Source organism: Bos mutus, chromosome 3, assembly GCF_027580195.1.
Source record: "Bos mutus isolate GX-2022 chromosome 3, NWIPB_WYAK_1.1, whole genome shotgun sequence".
In the NCBI taxonomy this organism is placed as follows: Eukaryota; Metazoa; Chordata; class Mammalia; order Artiodactyla; family Bovidae; genus Bos; species Bos mutus.
Window position 1 is genome coordinate 3,510,520 of NC_091619.1, and position 18,841 is coordinate 3,529,360.

Sequence of the window (18,841 nt, forward strand, 5' to 3'; positions counted from 1 at the left end):
AGTTATTTTCTGAGTGCTGAACCAGGACAGCCAGCTGGTCTGAACCAGAATATCCACCAACATGTGGTACCCAAGATCTACAGATCCACTGGCTCCCATAGTGAAAGGCAAGGTCAGCTCCAACAAAAAAAATTTAGAAAACATGTTAACAATACATTACTAATATTAACATAATAATGTAAAATGTTAAAATACAATACCAACTGAAAGGCTTCAAAAACAGAGAAAATGAGGAATGGTGGTCATTCAGTCTGCTCTACCAACTGAGGTGCAGACTGAGCTGGGAAGAGACGTGATGGTAGAACCCAGCAGTGTTAAGCTAACACACCTCACACGGCAGCGTAGAGAAGCTGAGGAAGATTAGGAAAAGAGTTGGATGAAATACAGACTACCGTCCTCACTCAGAATATTTATTTGTCAGGAAAAAGGGCGCAGGCAGCATCCCACCTCCCTTTTCCCAAGCTACCTCCCTGAATCAATGGGCAGCAGTCAAAGAAATCAGAAGTGTAAGTGTGTAAAAGAAAACGGTATGCAACTGGGGAAGAGCAGTCATTCACTTCCTAGACACACTATAATTACAGGCTTGCCAGCGAGACAGCAGGGCTGGTGAGAGTGGTGGATGGACTAGAACAGGGGAAACAGGACAGGACTTTTTCCTCACAGTTTGGGCTCAGAGAAGGGTTGGAATAAAGAGATATTTAAAGTAGAGAGATGAGAGGAGAGGTAGGGGGTAAAGGAAGGTCAAGGGCTGAGTTCACCCAGATCACATAGCATTATAGAAAGAACCAGGGCAGCTGCTTGAGTTCTCAGGCTGGACAGGGAGCTGAGGACTCTGTACCTGGAGAGAGAATTCCAGGGCTTCTCTTTCAACCTGTGATTAGATGCAAAAGGCCCCCACTTACTTTGGAGAATTCACAACAGTCTGAAGGCAAGAGGGTGTGGTGACAGACCTACGGCCCCAGCCCAGGCTAAGTTTCTTTGCACTCATTCCCAAAGGCCCTGCTTAAGAGAAGTACAGAAATACAGAGTCTTAGGACGCTGTCCCTGATCCCCAGGTCCAAGAGAGGGAGGAGAGACAAGGCACGAAGACCTCGGGTACAAAAGTGAACATCAGTGTGGCCCTGTGTAACATGACTTTGGGAGAGGGAAAAAGGTGCCTGCCCCCAAAGAGTTGCCTTCCTTCACTTGGAAGGTAGCTGGGCCTTTGCTAGCAGCAGAAACCACAATGGAAAGGTTCACAGTAATGATCTGCAGAACAGGCCTTATTCCTACAAAGAGAAAAAGCCTCAGCTGGTATGACACAATCTTGGGTGGGATGACAGATGGCAGTGGGCAGCCACTCTGGTAGACGACACTCCTGCCTCAGTTCTCAGTGCTTCTTCTGACTCCAGACGTTCCCCCATGGCTGGGAATCAGGGAAGAAAGTGTGCTGTGTTTCACATGATCAGACACTGTTCGCCATTGGCACCTGGTGGGCCCGATAGATTAAGGGCATCCAGGTCAAAGTTGAGGCCAGGAGGCTGGAGAAGAGATGAAGGGACTCAGATAACTCCTCCCATTTCAAAAAGTTAGAGCTTTTGAAGGTCTATCCCCTGCAGCCACTATTATTACCTTAGGCGGAATCACTAAAGGTTACAGAATAATGGAAACTTGGGCTCAGATTAAAGTCTACAAGATGGTATACTCACCATCTCCCCAGCAAGCTCTTTTGGAGGATGGCCCAAATCTTGTAGCTGGAAAATAAGGAGGAACACGAGATAAGCCCGTGCCTTGTGGCCTCCCCTGTGCGCCCTCCCCAACTTTGGTTCGGCTGTGTGGCCTCCTTTCAGGATCTGCCTGCAATGAACACTCAAGCAGACAGCAGCAGCAGGCAGACAGTGAAAGGCCTTACCTGCTGCATAAGATCCAGCACCACCTCAAAACGAGCCTTCTGAGTGGCCTCACTGTCTGTGGGGGTCTCTGCCTCAAACTGCTCACATATTTTGCCCATGACACTATGTTGTTCCTGATATTTTTCAAATTGCTCTGGAGGTAGAGAGTCTCGGTGAGCCTGCAACCATTCTGGATACTAAGTAAACAGAGAATGGGTGGTGAAGAATTAAGTGAACAATGCGTAAGTAAGGGTCATAAAATACGAAGAACACGAAGGGGCCAGAAAGAGAAGAGAAGGAAAAACTAAATAAGCAAGTTTAGCATGAGAAGCAGCACTGACTTCAATCAGATCACCTGGCTATGCTAGCCTTTATGGTCACCATTTATGACAAACTTTTTCTGTGACGAGCCAGATGGTCAATATTTGAGGCTTTAAGGGCCACATATGGTTTCAGTCACATATTCCTTCTTTTGTGTTTAACAACTTTTAGAAGTCTCTCCAGTAACACTATAAACTCTTTGATGGCAGAGACCATCATTTAAACTACTCTTAAAATTGTTCACAGCATAAAGTCAGTAAACCATCTGGAGATGGTTTAAAAATTGGAGAAATGAACGAAATTGGAAATGCAAGAAGGAGTTGATCAGACAACAACAGAGTCTTAGACTAGTTTATAGAAAACTATTAATAGAGCTGAAGGATTTCCCCTTCTACCTTAAATATCCTCAGTAAAGTAGCTTTACTCTCTTGGAGACACAACTCCTCCCTAACTCTCCCCCTCCAAATAAATAAACAAAGGAGAAAAAAACAGATGAACTTGTACACTTGAATTACTGTCTTTACAGTCTCTAAATAGACAAAGTAGCCCATAGGAGTTGATACAATGAGGAATAAGGAGGAAAAGCATAAACAGAAGTTCACAAACCTTTTCTGTGATTTCCTTCAGTGACGGGTACAGCACATCCCTGGACAGTAGGTTCTGCATGATACTCTGCATGATGGGGAGGATGGTCCCTTCCCCATCCCCTTCGTCCATGCCCAGCCCTTCCATGGCCTTGGTCAGTTCCTCTTCTGACATGCCAGAGTTCTGGAAAGGACAGAAGAGAAATGAGCAAGTATACCACCTTCTTGGGACACTTACCAACTTTTCAGGTGGGAAAGAACTATTTAAACATGCCTGTAGCAAAATAGTGAGGCAAGAACAGACTTGAGATGATAGCCAAGAGAGTCTGTCTTTTGAGACTCTGCTGGTGAAGTCTCTGTGAGTGGGACCCTTGTGGTTCCCTATCTCTTCCCCCTCACCTGAAGGTCAGTGGCATTCTTGGCTAGTCCACTTAACGTCTCCTTTAGGCAAGAGGTGAATTCTTGTTGGGAAGTCGCATCACTGCCTAGGAGAGATGAAAAGAGCCTAAGTCATTTAGGATTTTAACTGTTTGCTTGCTTAGACTGACCTGGTTACCAGCTTGGACATGGAGCATTTATTAGTGAATTACTACACTCCAAATCTTTGAATACTCTACGTTTATCTTCATAGTTATTTCCACAAATCTACGTGGACTGTGTCTCAGTTTGTTCTCTACAATGACACCCACATTAACACTGATCTTTAAAATTATCCCTTTTCAATAATCTTTTCTGTTACTTTCCAACCTATCTCACCCCTTTCATTAAACAGGGTCTCCTTTTTCCTTCCATCTCCTCCCCTATACCATGGCAGTGGTATCATAATTCCTGTCAACTTTTACAAAAAATTTTGGTGTTGTCAAGGGACAATAACCCAAGAGGTTTGTTCAGATATTTCCCACTGTTTCCCCTCCTTACCTACTCTCCCAGCAGCCTCTGAAAGCTTTTGGAACTGCTCTACCAGGTGGGGCTCTTCCTCAGCCAACTCTTTCATTGCTTTCTCAAACTCTGCAGTGGCTTGGGAAGCCAGCTCGCTGTCAAACAGTTCCTGGAAAAACTTCTCCTGGGAGGCGAAGAGGGCATCCTGCAGGCGACAACGTGGCCAAAGTACATCTCTTACTTGGCGCCCCACTGTACATGGTTTCTGACAGAAGCCACAGGCAGTGGCTCTGGGAGATGCAGTGCTTCCCTCCTACCCACCTCAATTGGACATTCTGACTACTTCTCCTTATGAGAACAGCAAAAAGGCATCCGGCCACTGAGGGAAGGCAATGGGCTGGCATTCCCAATCCAACCATTTAAATCTGTTCTTTGAGATCCCTCTACTTAATCTCAAGTCCCTGTTTCACAAGGACTGAGGCCTGCAAGAGCACTCAGCAATGTGAGGCCAAGGCACCCTCCCCGACTCCCTTCTGGCCCACAAGGGCCTGCCCCACCTCTGCTTGGAGCTGCACACCCATCCCCTCCCCATCCCTTAAGTGGGTAGAATTTATACTTTGGCAGTGTCTCCTGGCGATCTCTTCTGGGGCCCTGAAGCATCAGGGGCCGTGGTGGTAGGAGGGGGTGCTGGGGAGGGTTTGGCCTTATCGAAATCATCAAGAGCACCTTCAGAGACAAGAGACACAGTGTATATGTTGGTGATGGATGAGAATGCAAGGCTAGAGGGGTTTCTGAGCAAAGCATTAAGAAAACAATCTTTCAAGCTGCCAACCTTCCTAAAATGCTCTCCTTTTTTGAGTCTCCCTCTCCTGACCCACTCTTCAATAAGCTTCTCCCTCCCCCTCCCCAATATCTAATGTATTGTAATCATAGAGGAAGAAATCTCTTAAGGTGGAAAAAACATCTCTCAAAGCTGTAAGACGACAGTTCATCTACATGATGCCTCTTTGCCATACTTCAATGGTTCCTAGAAATCCCATACAGATATTCAAGGGGAACAGAGAACACAGATGTCCTTAACCTCCCTAGAACTCACTCTGGAGCCCTACAAGGAATAATCTTTGGCAAGAGAGCAGAAGCCTTAAGATATTTCACCCAGCTTCCCATGGGTCCTGGTACAAACTGAGGGACTCCATATTATACTCCACCGGAGGGCCCTGAACTCTCTTTTCTCTTTCAATTTAGCTCTCCCTCCCCAGAGTTGCTAGAGCTCCCTGTGGCCTCATCTCTGCAGACTCACACAGTCACTTAGCACTTCTCACCATTTCTGTTTATCTTTCCACCTGCCCACTCTGTGACTGAGCAAGAGACAAAAAGTATTCACCTCTACCCTGAAAAACCTCTGTTCTCACCACCACTATATTTGCCAGGCCTAGGGCTAAGACACCAGCCCCACTCTGGACAAGAAACCAAACCAGAGAGGAGTGGATGGCAGGGCTGAGAAGGAAAAGTACAGCCGCCTCCTTTCAAAAGAGAACTGTCTTCCCCTGAGGCTGTCTCACCCTGTTTTTCAAAATAATGGGAAGGGTTTGAGCTCTGACATGATGAAAGAACTGGAAAGGGGCCTGGTGGATGAAAGGACTGGGAGAAAGAAAGGAGTGTCTTTTCTATTAAGGAGGGCAGAAGCGTGCACAGAAGAACGCACTACAGGCTTGCTAATAGTTAATGGAAGCAATCCGTGGTGGTTCGGTTCGCTGCCCCCCGAGGACCAAATGCTGCTGCTGGTGGGGAGAAAGTCAAGACTTCAGAACTTACTAATCTAAAGTAAGGGGAGTTTGGAAAGGGAGCGTGAAACGTCCTCTGGGTTAGTTTCCCCTCCGGCAGGGCGATCAACAGTGTGGGCCGTTCAGGGACCCAGAGAGAACTCCTCAACTACCGCTGTAGAGGAAGGAGAGGGTGACCCAGAGATTTTCTCGAGGGTCGCAGTCAGACTCTCCGCCCCCGGCCAGCCTTTGGAGAGCCTTACTTGCTCCGCCCCAAACATCGCAGGTTTACCTACCCCCCTGAATGGACCCTTACATCCGCCCTCTTTGGGGCTTTCCCATGACGGGCTCTTACTTTCCAGAAGCTCTTCCAATTCCCGGTCAGCTTCGGCCCGGACGCCACCGTCCCCCTCAGCCGCGGCCATCTTGCCACCTCTGACTTGCCGTAGGAGGTGGGAATCCGCAGCTCCGCTCGCCCCGCCCCCGAGCCCGCCCCCTCTGCTCGCGCAACCAATGGTATTGTTGGTCCGTGCCAGGCCGCCATTTTTAAAGGGACAGGAGGCTCCAATTCCCACCCCTGCCACCTCTCTTCTTTCTACTGACACGTTGACTTAACAGAGGTGAGTTTACTCTTACTTTCTGCCAGGTTTTTTTTTCTTTTACTGGCCTGGCTTCCTTTCTTTCAACTTCCCACATTACCTGGCTTCCTTATTATTTTTTCCAGAGCTGTGGGTATGCCAAACTGGGACAAACTGCTACGAGCCACCAGAAGCTGTGCATTTGTAATCAGTAAGGCAGTTGCAGTTACGGCATACCCAACATGGTAGTTTTATCTCACTTCAGTATTTTACTCACATGTCATCTTCTCTGAAATGCCTTCTTTGGCCTCACTAAATAAAACTGCAACCCCTCCCACACACATACATATACAAATCCTGTCCACTTTCCCTCCATTTTTCTCAACCCTTACCTCTATCTGACATACTATATGTTTTACTTATTTAGCATTTCTATCTCCCCTTAAGCCCTTTGCAATTTAAGCACGATGATGGCAAGGATTTTCATCTGTCATCTTCAGTGCTGCATCCCTAGCTCCTGAGCTAGGGATTAAAACTTAGGCATTCATTGTCTACTCTTTGCTCTCTCAGATCCTAAAGAGGCATGTTTCTCTGCAGAATCTACTGGCTATCTCACATTTCCTGTACCCCATTAAAACTATCACAGGGCCAAGAACTTAGAACTCGATTATTAATCAAATCGGGTAGAAAAGTGACTCTTGGACTTTGGATTAAGCAAAAAGGCTACTGTAGAGTTCCCTTCCCTGAACAGAAAAACATCTACTTGTGCTTTATTGACTACACCAAAGCCTTTGACTCTGTGGTTCACAACAAACTGTGGAAAATTCTTCAAGAGATGAGAATACCAGACCACCTGATCTGCCTCCTGAGAAATCTGTATGCAGGTCAAGAAGCAACAGTTAGAACAGGACATGGAACAACAGACTGGTTCCAAATTGGGAAAGGAATCCACCAAAGCTATATATTGCCACCCTGCTTATTTAACGTATATGCAAAGTACATCATGAGAAATGCTGGGCTGGATGAAACACAAGCTGGAAACAAGATTGCCGGAAGAAATATCAATAACCTCAGGCATGCAGATGACACCACCCTTATGGCAGAAAGTGAAGAAGAACTAAAGAGCCTCTTGATGAAAGTGAAAGAGGAGAGTGAAAAAGTTGGCTTAAAACTCAATATTCAGAAAGCTAAGATAATGCATCTGATCCCATCACTTCATGGCAAATAGATGGGAAACAATGGAAACAGTGACAGAATTTATTTTCTTGGGCTCCAGGATCATTGCAGATGGTGACTGCAGCCATGAAATTAAAAGACACTTGCTCCTTGGAAGAAAAGCTATGACCAACCTAGACAGCATTTTAAAAAGCAGAGACATTACTTTACCACAAAGTTCTATCTAGTCAAAGCTATGGTTTTCCCAGTAGTCATGTATGGATATGAAAGTTGGAGTATAAAGAAAGCTGAGCATTGAAGAAGTGATGCTTTTGAACTGTGGTGTTGGAGAAGACTCTTGAGAGTCCCTTGGACTGCAAGGAGATCCAATCAGTCCATTCTAAAGGAGATCAGTCCTGGGTATTCATTGGAAGGACTGATACTGAAGCTGAAACTCCAATACTTTTGCCACCTGATAGAAAGAACTGACTCCTTGGAAAAGACCCTGATGCTGGGAAAGATTGAAGGCAGGGGGAAGAGGGGACGACAGAGAATGACATGGTTGGATGCATCACCGACTCAATGGACATGAGTTTGAGCAAGCTTCTGGAGTTGGTGATGGACAGGGAAGCCTGGTGTGCTGCAGTCCATGGGGTCACAAAGAGTTGGACATGACTGAGTGACTGAAGTGAACTTCCCTGACTTATAGCCTTTTCTCTACACAGAAGTCAATCATGTGTAGTTGGGGGAGACTCAGATAAAGACAACTCCAGACATCCCTTCCCTTCTCTGGAATTGTTCTATTTAGATCTGCCAGAATGCATCAACTGCCTTAGACAAACCTACTTTACCACTTAGAGGGCATCTGCTGTTGTTCAAAATCCTATGTGGGGCACCATGGAGGACAGAGAGATAAATCAGGACCAGCCCTTGCTGTTAAGGTAGTTGTCTGGGCATTAGGCTGGAGGTGGGTATAGACATAGACACAGCAAGTATGGCCAAGGTCATTGTCTTATAAGAATTCAGGATAAAGTATCATAAAGTTTAAAAGGGAGAAACCACATCTAAATGAAAAAAGTCACTTCCTGACTTTCATCCTTAGCTTCCTAAACACACTTGAGTACTATGTCAAGCACCAGATTAGGTACTCTTTCCTTGACATATAAGGCACATACTTTTAAAGTCATACCTGTGCAAAACCTGCTGTGATCGTCCAAGCACACGTACTGTAACTTGGGAAAAACACTCTGAACTAGAAGTCAGAAGACCTAAATGCTAGTCTCAACTCTGTTATTAAATTGCTTTGCTCAAAACCTTTCTCCACTCTAGGACTCTATTACAAATATGATTAAAAAAAAAAAAAAAACATGAAAGCTGAAACTCTAAGGTTGTTTTCACATCTAAACTTCTGTAATCTAATTCTTCCCTGATTAATCTCTTTCTCCCCAATAGCTGTAACATCTATTCCAGGTTAACTCCAAACTGCTTACATGTGTCTCTCTAATACAACTGTAGTTACAACAAGCACATGTTACAGGTATTTCTATTGGCTTCACATTAATATAGTACCATAAGTATGCTAATAAGGAAAGTATCAGATAGTAATTGAATGGAGTTGAAAATAGGCATGGTTGTTCTATTTCTTAAACTCGCTTTACCATTTTTTATGAATTTGTTTACTGGTTGCACGGGGTCTTTGTTGGTGTATGCACTTTCTTTAGTTATGGAGACAGGGGGCTGCGCTTCAGTTGCGGTGCATGGCTTCTCGTTGTGGAGCGCACGCTCTAGGTGTGCAGGTTCAATAGTTGTGGTGCATGGGCTTAATTGTTCCATGGCATGTGCAGTCTTCCCAGACCAGGGATTGATCCCATGTCTCCTTCATTGGCAGGTGGATTCCTATCCACTGTACCACCAGGGAAGTCCATTAAACTTGCTTTACTACTGAAACGCCTAACACCTCATCTCAGTATTTACTCATCTCCTACCTTTCATGTATAGTGAACATTGCTGCAAGAGTATTTTACAGCCTTTTCTTTGTATCACTCTCTTGATTAAGGACATTTTTGGTTCTCCACTGTTTATTCAGTTCAGTTCAGTTCAGTCGCTCAGTCATGTCCAACTCTTTGCATCCTCGTGAACTACAGCACGCCAGGCCTCCCTGTCCATCACCAACTCCCAGAGTTCACCCAAACTCATGTCCATTGAGTCGGTGATGCCATCCAGCCATCTCATCCTCTGTCGTCCCCTTCTCCTCCTGCCCGCAATCCCTCCCAGCATCAGGGTCTTTTTCAGTGAGTTAACTCTTCGCATCAGGTGGCCAAAGTATTGGAATTTCAGCTTCAGCATCAGTCCTTCCAATGAACACCCAGGACTGATCTCCTTTAGGATGGACTAGTTGGATCTCCTTGCAGTCCAACAGACTCTCAAGAGTCTTCTCTAATACCACAGTTCAAAAGCATCAATTCTTCGGCATTCAGCTTTCTTCACAGTCCAACTCTCACATCCATACATGACCACTGGAAAAACTATAGCCTTGACTAGATGGACCTTTGTTGGCAAAGCAATCAGAACACTGCTGCAAGAATATTTTACAGCCTTTTCTTTGTATTACTCTCTTGATTAAGGACATTTTTGGTTCTCCACTGTTTATTAATCAGCTTCAAATTCTTGTCTGGTATTCAACTACTTCACATTTATCCATTTTGTTTCCCAGTTGGTGATGGACAGGGAGGCCTGGCGTGCTGCAGTCCATGGGGTGGCAAAGAGTCGGACACGACTAAGCTGAACTAAGATTATGTAAGCTTCATGAGGATTGTCCACTTTTTTCATATCCCTTAGTTCATTATGTTTATATTGATATGCAAAACTAATTTTATAATTTAAGTTTTAAACTTAAAAAACTTTTACCAAAATAATCAACTTGCCTAGGTTACAATAAGAATGTTTATAACTGTTATGAAATTAGTATGCAAATTTTTTGAAAAGGCAGACTTATTTTGGGGATACTATGTTTAAGAAGGCATCTTTTTAAAAAAAATTTTAAAATGTGAGATCTTAGTTCCCCAACTAGGGATTGAACCTGTGCCTCATAGAGTGGAAGTACAGTCTTAACCACTGGACCAAGGAAGTACCAAGAAAGCATCTTTTAAAGCTAAAAAGATACATAGGCCTGCACTCTTTGATGTAGGAATCACACAATTCTAGGAGTTTATCCTCCAGGCTCACTTTCCCCACCTGTAGAATGTATGTTCAAGATATTCATTGCACCACTGTTTATAATAGTCAAATATCAATCAATAAGTATATCCATCAATAAAAAGACAACTTAAAATCCTTAAGTAGTATGCTTCCATTTAGATACAAATAGGGGGATAGGGAAGAACACATTGACATCTGCTTGTATATACATTTTAAAAAAAACCTCTGGCAGGATTTAAGGAAGCTAACAATGGCAGTTACCTGTTTTGGGGAAGGTGATAGGAACTGGGTGGCTGAGGGAAAGCAGAGGAGGAAGACATCACTGAATAGCTTTCTAAATTTATTGATTTGTGAACTAAATGTACTGTTTATTGAAAACATGAATTTGAAATGACAGTACATATTTTCATCAAAGGTGCATTATATCACACTACCAAATTAATCTTATTACATGACAAGCAAAATATGTTGTACTATATAGAGTGTATTACTAATTAGCAATAGATGGAAGGTTACAGTCAACAATGGAATAGGGAACTACTTGCTTTCTACCATTCTCACAGTAGTTTACTTTAAAAAAATCAATGGGTATTTACTATCTTTGTAATTAAAAATAATTATTGAAGGAAAGATATCTGCTTGGATGGGGCAGCTACATGAAGTAAGGAGGAATGTGAGAGTGTCCAGGAAACAAATGACACACCACAAAACTCTCATAAAAATGTATTTTATTTCGTGTGAGAAACAAAATACAAGAACAATCTTTGGAAAGAATAAATCAACAAAAAGTGATATGCATTTCTGGGAAAACAAACAGTTTCTTCTCAGACTTTAAGTTTCTGGGCACAGAGAGGCTATATCTGCCTAGGAGTTTAAATGCCCAAGGAAAATGGGGATGGCTAAGAGCTTGGTATGACTGAGTTAAAGATGCTATCTTATTTATTACATCTCATTCCTTTCTAACAAAAGGTACACATGGGGTGGAAAGGGAAAGGATAAATATCGAAGGAATTTACTATTTAAATGTTCATCACAAATGTTCTTTGAGAGATCTAGGCTGGAAAGGCAAGGCTAAGTGTGACCACAACTATAAGTCACCTTGAGAAGATGAGAGGTTCTCAGAGGCGACAACAACAAAAAAGTCAGGTTTACACTTGATTAGCCATACAAGAAGAGAAAAGGACATTAGATTTTAAGGCAGGGAGAACTAAACACCAACACGAAGAGTAGTTAAGGAAGAAAGAGCTAGAAGAATATAAAGACTCTGCAGGAAACATGGTGTTTCACCCTACACACAGAAAGGGGCCTCAGCGAAACTGCAGAGGGCTGATCCTCAAACCGATCACGTCTTTGCCAATCTCTGTCACCTGTGGAAGAAGAAAAAAGATTAGGGGTTTTTGAGGGTGAGAAGCCTAGAGAGTCTACTCCCTGCCCTCCTAGTGAGCACAGGAGAGTGCTTTGTTATGGTTACTGATTGGTAAGGAGTGGTGGGGAGAAGTTCTACCTTTCTCCAATGTCATTACCTTAAGGTGTGAGGCGGGAATACAGGAAACAAAAGGACCAACATGCCTTCTTTCCCCTTCCCTCAATACTCTAGATTCATTTCTCAAGGACAGTACTTACCGTGGTGACCTTGCAGATCTGACCCTTAAACTCAGGGGAATAGCAGGCCCCACTGAGCGGACATTTCTCCACTGGCTTTCCACGGTAGATGGGCCGATAAGATGCAGCACAGATGTCGAAAGGGTTGTGCATGTCATAATTGAGCTGATAGGCATCTGTGGGGTTTTTCTCACAGGCAGACAGGATTTTGCGGGTCTAAGGGAGGGAAGGAATGTTTTATTTAAAAGGACTGAAAACTGCACACCACAACTCAAATGACCTCAACACCATGGTTTAGCAGTTTCTTTGATGCAAGAAGCAATTGTACTGAGTGAATACAGAATATGTCCTCCGCACAGGTCATATGAAGGAATAATAACTGCCATTCCTATTGTATCAGGGTTTTTCCTTTTCTATCCCAAAGTGGCCCTATGGAACTAGACCCATAGTGAACTGAAGTGAAAAGTCACTCAGTCATGTCCAACTCTGCGACCCCATGGACTATACAGTCCATGGAATTCTCCAGGCCAGAATACTGGAGTAGGTAGCCTTTCCCTTCTCCAGGGGATCTTCCCAATCCAGCGATCGAACCCAGGTTTCCCGCACTGCAGGTGGATTCTTTTACCAGCTGAGCCACAGGGGAAGGCCAACTAGACCCATACTTCTCCACGAAGTCTGAGAATTGTCAGGGTTAGCCAGGAAAGGGTTAATACTGGCTTTCACTGCCCAAATAAAAAAGCTTTCAGAAAGCACAAGTAATGGGACATGTATATATATGGAGGTAACTGGTGTTGGTAAGGAGAAACCTTGAACTTAAGGACAGTGCGGGGCTGACTTTCAGCTACAGAGGAGCTATTTGATGTCACAGGTCACATTCTCACAGTGGAGCAATGTCTGAGTAAGGTATTTGCTTAGTTTCCAGGAGTTAAAGGGGGTCCTCATGCCATACAGAGGTCCTCATCCTCTGTATGTAAACAGAGGATGGCATCTTGTTGGCTCTTTTGTTGAATGCTGTAATACAACACTTTGTTTCTGAGACAAGAACCTTGGTCTTCGACCCCCTCCATGTAAGAGGAGATCCAGTTCTCCTATGCTCACTGAAGGAGTTCCCATATACCTGTTGAGCCACCTCCGGCTTGGGCCCGAGTTCCAACAGGCGCCGAGCAAAGGCGGCAGCAGTCCTGAAGTTCTTGAGCTTGAAGAAGAGGTTGAGGGCTGTACGCAACACCAGGATCATGTGCACTGGCTGCAGGTTTGAGTGGGTGAAATAGGCTGCCATCTGGTGGACAGAAGGAGGAACATGTCAGGCTGATGCTAAAGCTAGGCTAGATCATTTATAAGTTGTTGCACATGCATTAAAAACACAACAAAACAACCAAATAAAAACCGGACTGGCTATAAAACAGAGAAAGCTTCTGCCTTCTAGTTATAGAGAACTTATGGGATGAGGAAGAAAGGTGGAGAAATACATTCTATTGTCACAGAAACAGGCCCAAATTTCTCTTACTCCCCATATTGAGACCTAAAGAATTCAGACTCCATAGAGGCTTCCCAGGTGGCACTAGCAGTAAAGAACCCACCTGCCAGGGCAGGAGAGGTAAGAGACCCTGGTTCGATCCCTGGGTAGGGAAGATCCCCTGGAGACGGAAATGGCAACCCACTCCAGTATTCTTGCCTGGAGAATCCCATGGACAGAGGAGCCTGGCGGGCTACAGTCCAGAGGGTCGCAAAGAGTCGGACACGACTGAAGTGACTTACTATTTATTCATTCAGAGGGTATAAGGGAGGATGCCTCTGTACTGCTCAGAGGTCTTACCTCACAGATGCGCTTCTGCTGTTCTAGAGTTTCCTTGGGCAGTTTCTTCCTTTCTGTCTCCATGGACAAACCCACAATGTACTCACGGCAAATGGTGATAAGCTGCTGAGCCTGGAGATAGGGGACAAAAGAAGGTCACGGTACAGATGCACGACTGGGGGGGTGCCTAGCACTGTGACAAGCAGCTAGACTGCTCTCACCTCTGCAATCTCTTGTTTATTGTCTACAACAAGAAGTGGCACGCTGAGTAAAATGGACCGGAATTTTTCCACAGCCTCCTCAAACTTGCCAACTGTGGTGAGCTGGTAGCACAGCTGCAACCGTTGGATGAGGTCATTAAGCTTCAGGCCCACAGCTGGTACACCGTTCTTCAGCCCTGCATCCTTCCTGAAAGAGAAAAGTAGAAAGAAGACAGGATGATTAGGAGCCCACCTCAACCTAACTTCTTCCGGAAACATGATCACAACAGCCTACAGTGAAAAAAGCCAGGGAAAAGTGGCAAGTCAAAGATCTTTTCCTACTAGGAAACATCAGCTCTGGGACAATGCTGATATTCCCTGAGGCTACCATCTGAAATACCTACCACAAGCTGGAACAGAGAGAAGCAAGGGGCCTTACCAATTGCGATTAGGATAGCCATACATGGAGGGCAGGCAGGGCAGAGCCTGATAGGTGGTGCGGCCTCGGGCATAGGTCTGCAGGAACAGTTGCTTGTAGGGGCCAAACTGGGTTACCCCTACTTGGTCGTGAAGGAGCTGGAATACAAGAGGAAGAAAACATGAGGATCTGAGCTCTGCTACTTAAAAACTAGTTGACCCTGGGCAAGGTATTTAAGTTCTCTCTACTTGGTTCCTCATCAATAAATTATATTTAATTATAGGACCTACTTCATTAAATAATACCCATAAAGCATTCATGATAGTGACTGGCAAACAGTCAACATTAGATGTTAGTGGTTGCTGCAGCTGTTGGTACTGTTATTGCTACCACAGCACATGGCTTAGTGTTCAAAACATACACCTGTTCATGAAGGGGTGAAGGGGTGCTGACTTCATTGATGTGAGCCAGAAAGCAGGCTATAAACCAGTGGAAAATGGCTGGAAGAATCCTCTTTAAGAGATTACTAAGCTGTACTGAAAGCAGATGAGAGGTGATACATACACACCTCTGCCCTTGTGGGTATAATAATTTCCATCTGGTTAAGATGAGTCAGCCATCCCCCTGGGACCCCAGGCACATTCGGTGAAGGCCAAGGTAACTTTAAGACTCACTCGCATGGCTGTTTCAAAAGAGCCGGCCAGGATGTGATCAACTGGAAGCTGAGAGTTATTACACCAGATCTAACAAGGAACAGAAAACCCAAGACAAGTGAACTTTTGCTCTTTCTCTTCCCAACAATCCTACTCTATATCTGTAACAGAAGAGTGTCAATATTCTTTACACATGTAATCAAGTATAGCCACCTCACAAACATTTACCCCTCCAGGGCTGTATTTCTCTGCTTACCTGAGTTGGGCTGGTTCCCTTGGTTGGGGGCACAAAGAACCCATCCTCAGCTCCCCCAGCTGCCCCAGGGGGTATATCCTAGGGGAAAAAGAGAAATGAGTCATTTTTTAAGGCATTCAAGCAATTTGTCCTGATCAGTTCAGTTCAGTCGCACAGTAGCATCTAACTCTTTGCGATCCCATGGACTGTAGCACGCCAACTCCCCGTCTACTCAAACTCATGCCCAATGAGTCGGTGATGCCATCCAACGATCTCATCCTCTGTCGTCCCCTTCTCCTCCCACCTTCAATCTTTTCCCAGCATCAGGGTCTTTTCCAATGAGTCAGCTCTTTGCATCAGGTGGCCAAAGTATTGGAGTTTCAGCTTCAGCATCATTCCTTCCAATGAATACTCAGGACTGATTTCCTTTAGAATGGACTGGTTGGATCTCCTTGCAGTCCAACGGACTCTCAAGAGTCTTCTCCACCACCACAGTTCAAAAGCATCAATTCTTCAACTGATGCTTCAAAAGCATCAATTTGTCCTGATAAATCTAAACAAAACTATCTTATTCCCAGCCTCTGCTGGTGAGGGGTGGTGGTTGTGGAAGATGATTCTCAAAATAGTAGAAATTTCAGTAGTTGTAACAAAAGCTATATACCAAAAGTTCCAATTCAAACAAAAAAGCTTGCTGCCTTTTCATAAGCTGCCACTGTACAACCCTAGTTATGTTCTTCTATCTTTCAAGTGGGAGATAAAGAGCAGATTAGGAGGATCTAGATCTCCGCCCTTTTGGGGTCCTTAGGACAGGGGTCGGGGGGTGACAAGGCTGCTGACCTCCACAGGGGTAAATGGAGAGAACCATACAAGGGTGAGAATTCCACTTACCAGCTCAGGAGGAAGCTCCAGATCTTCTTCCACATCCCAGCCACCTCCTTCTTCTTGTCCCTTGCCAAGAGCATCATCCCCCAAACCTTCTGTAGCCTCTACAAACCCATCTGTAAGGAAAATCCAGGCACAAAATAGATTTGCAACATGACAATTTTAGCCAAAGGCAAGAAAAATGTTGGGATCCCATGGTCCAGGACCCTGCAGAACTGCCCACAGCCCAGTCCCACTCCAAGGAGCCCATCTGCCCAGAACAGCCCGAGATGAGCATCTTACCTTCATCCAGCTGCAGCTCAGCATCCTCTCCCCAGCCCTCAGTACCAACAGTGTCAATGTCAATGTCAGCAGCCAGCGCGCCTCCCTTCCCTACAGTGGGAAGGGACAGAAAGGAGCTGGTTACAGTCGGTTAACTCTGAGATTCGGCCTCCTCTGCAGGCAAGATGTATCCCTAAGAAGCAGGAGCCAATGCTTTGTCTACTTACTGTTTTTGTTTATTATTTGTTTTTGTGGTATCTATGTCATGCTAACTTGCAGGTTAGCATAGGTTTCACAGAATGAAGGAATAGAAGAGAGATGAAAACAACTGACCTTCCTGCTACCAAAAACTGCCTCTTAAACAATCTTTTACTAACCAGCCTTCGGTACCAATTCTTGGCATTTCTTGCTGAGATCTTTGCTAAGTTAGCACCACTACTGTGTAAACAGGGTGTGAGGACAAAGGTTAGAGGGGAGGATATGGACGAAAGAGCAGTGCTGGGTACAAAATGCCCAAGGTCTATTTAAGTAGGCTCTTAGTTGCCAAGAAACTCAGAAGAAACAAATTAGTAGACTTTTCCAAGAAAACAGTGTAAAGATGAGTGGCAGTGAGTATACTCACATGACAGAATTGAGGCAGCTGAGGTTTGTATCTTAAGATTGTATGTCATGAATGATAAAACACAGAATGGAGAGTATGACTACATATATGGTAAAACCTAAGAAAATACACCGAAAATTAACAGTGGTTGTTAGAAGCATGAACTAAGAGACCTCTTTCCCTCCTATTTTCTGAATTTTCATGATCTCAGCATGATTTTATTCAGTTTTTAAAAGGCTGTACAATAACTCTGATTGGCATTTCAGTGCTCCATGAGGCGTCACACAGAAAAAAGAATAGATGGAAAGGACATTATGGCTAAGGGTACTCTCTAGAACAGTTTCTCACAAAACAAGCACACAACAAAAATGTTATGGAAGAAGTGGACATTTACCCTTGCTGGCAATGGAGCCCTCAAAGAACCCTTTGGACACAGTCAATAAGGGCCAGTTGGTATCCAACGGCATGATAGGTGCAGGTGGCTGAAGCAACTTGGCATTAGGGTCAATGTCTGGGATCTGGAAGGCAAAAGAAGGTTAAAAGCAAACAGCTCTCAGGAACATTGTAGGGGAGGTTGTGGAGCTTCTTTTGATCTCAGTGGGAGTGACATTTATAAGTTTGAAAGTGAAAGTGAAGTTGCTCAGTCGTGTCCGACTCTTTGTGACCCCATGGACTGTAGCCCACCAGGCTCCTCTGCCCATGGGATTCTCCAGGCAAGAATACTGGAGTGGGTTTGCCATTTCCTTCTCCAGGGGATCTTCCTGACCCAAGGATTGAACCCAGGTCTCCCTCATTGCAGGCAGTCGCTTTAACCTCTGAGCCACCAGGGAAGCCCCTTGTAAGTTTAAATAGTCCCAAGATATCAGAGTTAATCCTGTAATCAGAAACACTTTACATAAAGACTCACTGTCTCCTTCTCTGGGTCAAATGTCTCCTTCAGGCTCTCCGCTTCTTCGTCTAAGCCGTGGGTAGCAGCTGTGAGATAGGCCAGTGACTCTGTGAAGAAAACAGACTTTGTGGTAAAGGTACATTTCCAAGTGTACCATCAGCATCCTGATGTCAGCCTCCTGGTATTCAAGTCCTGGCGTAATCCGCTTCCCTCAAGTGTGGGCTGGACTTATGGACTCACTTCTAATGAACAGCACGTGGGAGAAATGATGGGATGTCATTTGTGAAATCAGCATACAAAGATATGGCTTAATCTGAGGTGCCCCCACCTGCTCTAAGGGAAACCAGCTGCCATACTGTGAACCGCCCTATGGAAAAGCCTACATAGCAGAAAACTGACGTCTTCCAGCAGATAGCCAGCGAGGACCCAAGGCTTGCCCACAGCCACACAGTGAACATGGGAGTGGATCCTCCTCCACTTGAGCCTTGAGAAGTCTGCAGTCTTGGCCAACACCTTGATTGCAGCCTAATGAAAGCTAGTGAGCCAGAGGCTCTCAGCTAAGTCACACTGCAAACTGAGATAATCAATGTTTATTGTTTTAAACTACTGTTTTGGGTAACTAGCTATACAGTGATAAATAACTAAAACAGTTGCTTATCCTTAAGATCTATCAGTGTTAACAAGAACCTTGAACTCATTCCTTTCTCTTCTCTTTCACATCCCACATCAGTCCCCTTCAACAAATTATGTTGGTTCAACCTTTAAAATATATGCCAAATCTGACCACTGCTCAGCTGTTCACAGGCAGCACCTTGGTCCAAACCACATCTTTCACCTTTCTTATTCCCTAATGTATCTCAAGTGCTAGTGTGATGCTTGGTATATACCGTGGGTTCTCAAAAAATATCCCTTAAATATAAAATAAATATATGAGTAAAACCCCCAGACTTGAAGTA

The 18,841-nt window shown here is 44.6% G+C and overlaps 2 protein-coding genes across 3 annotated transcripts in view; both read right to left on the reverse strand.

Moving 5' to 3' along the window:
* Positions 1 to 396: 396 nt before the first annotated feature.
* On the reverse strand, positions 397 to 5,858 carry PEX19 (peroxisomal biogenesis factor 19). The gene is made up of 8 exons (XM_005903881.3): positions 5,774 to 5,858; positions 4,272 to 4,381; positions 3,695 to 3,860; positions 3,176 to 3,261; positions 2,799 to 2,960; positions 1,892 to 2,068; positions 1,689 to 1,733; positions 397 to 1,520 (listed from the first exon to the last, which is right to left on the reverse strand). Exons 1-8 carry the CDS (start codon positions 5,841 to 5,843, stop codon positions 1,437 to 1,439), a joined length of 900 nt encoding a protein of 299 aa, XP_005903943.1. The 5' UTR covers positions 5,844 to 5,858; the 3' UTR covers positions 397 to 1,436.
* Positions 5,859 to 11,060: 5,202 nt separating this feature from the next.
* The window catches only part of COPA (COPI coat complex subunit alpha), a 44,034-nt gene continuing 36,253 nt past the window's right edge, over positions 11,061 to 18,841 (reverse strand). For both annotated transcript variants that reach the window (XM_070366017.1, XM_070366012.1), the window contains exons 22-33: positions 17,904 to 17,992; positions 17,391 to 17,514; positions 16,417 to 16,506; positions 16,141 to 16,250; positions 15,274 to 15,351; positions 15,039 to 15,107; positions 14,386 to 14,522; positions 13,968 to 14,154; positions 13,768 to 13,878; positions 13,069 to 13,230; positions 11,973 to 12,167; positions 11,061 to 11,716 (exon numbers count right to left, since the gene is read on the reverse strand). In XM_070366017.1, the coding sequence (XP_070222118.1) occupies positions 11,657 to 11,716; positions 11,973 to 12,167; positions 13,069 to 13,230; positions 13,768 to 13,878; positions 13,968 to 14,154; positions 14,386 to 14,522; positions 15,039 to 15,107; positions 15,274 to 15,351; positions 16,141 to 16,250; positions 16,417 to 16,506; positions 17,391 to 17,514; positions 17,904 to 17,992 (1,412 nt within the window). In that variant the 3' untranslated portion in view covers positions 11,061 to 11,656. The remainder of the gene's footprint in view (positions 11,717 to 11,972; positions 12,168 to 13,068; positions 13,231 to 13,767; positions 13,879 to 13,967; positions 14,155 to 14,385; positions 14,523 to 15,038; positions 15,108 to 15,273; positions 15,352 to 16,140; positions 16,251 to 16,416; positions 16,507 to 17,390; positions 17,515 to 17,903; positions 17,993 to 18,841) is intronic.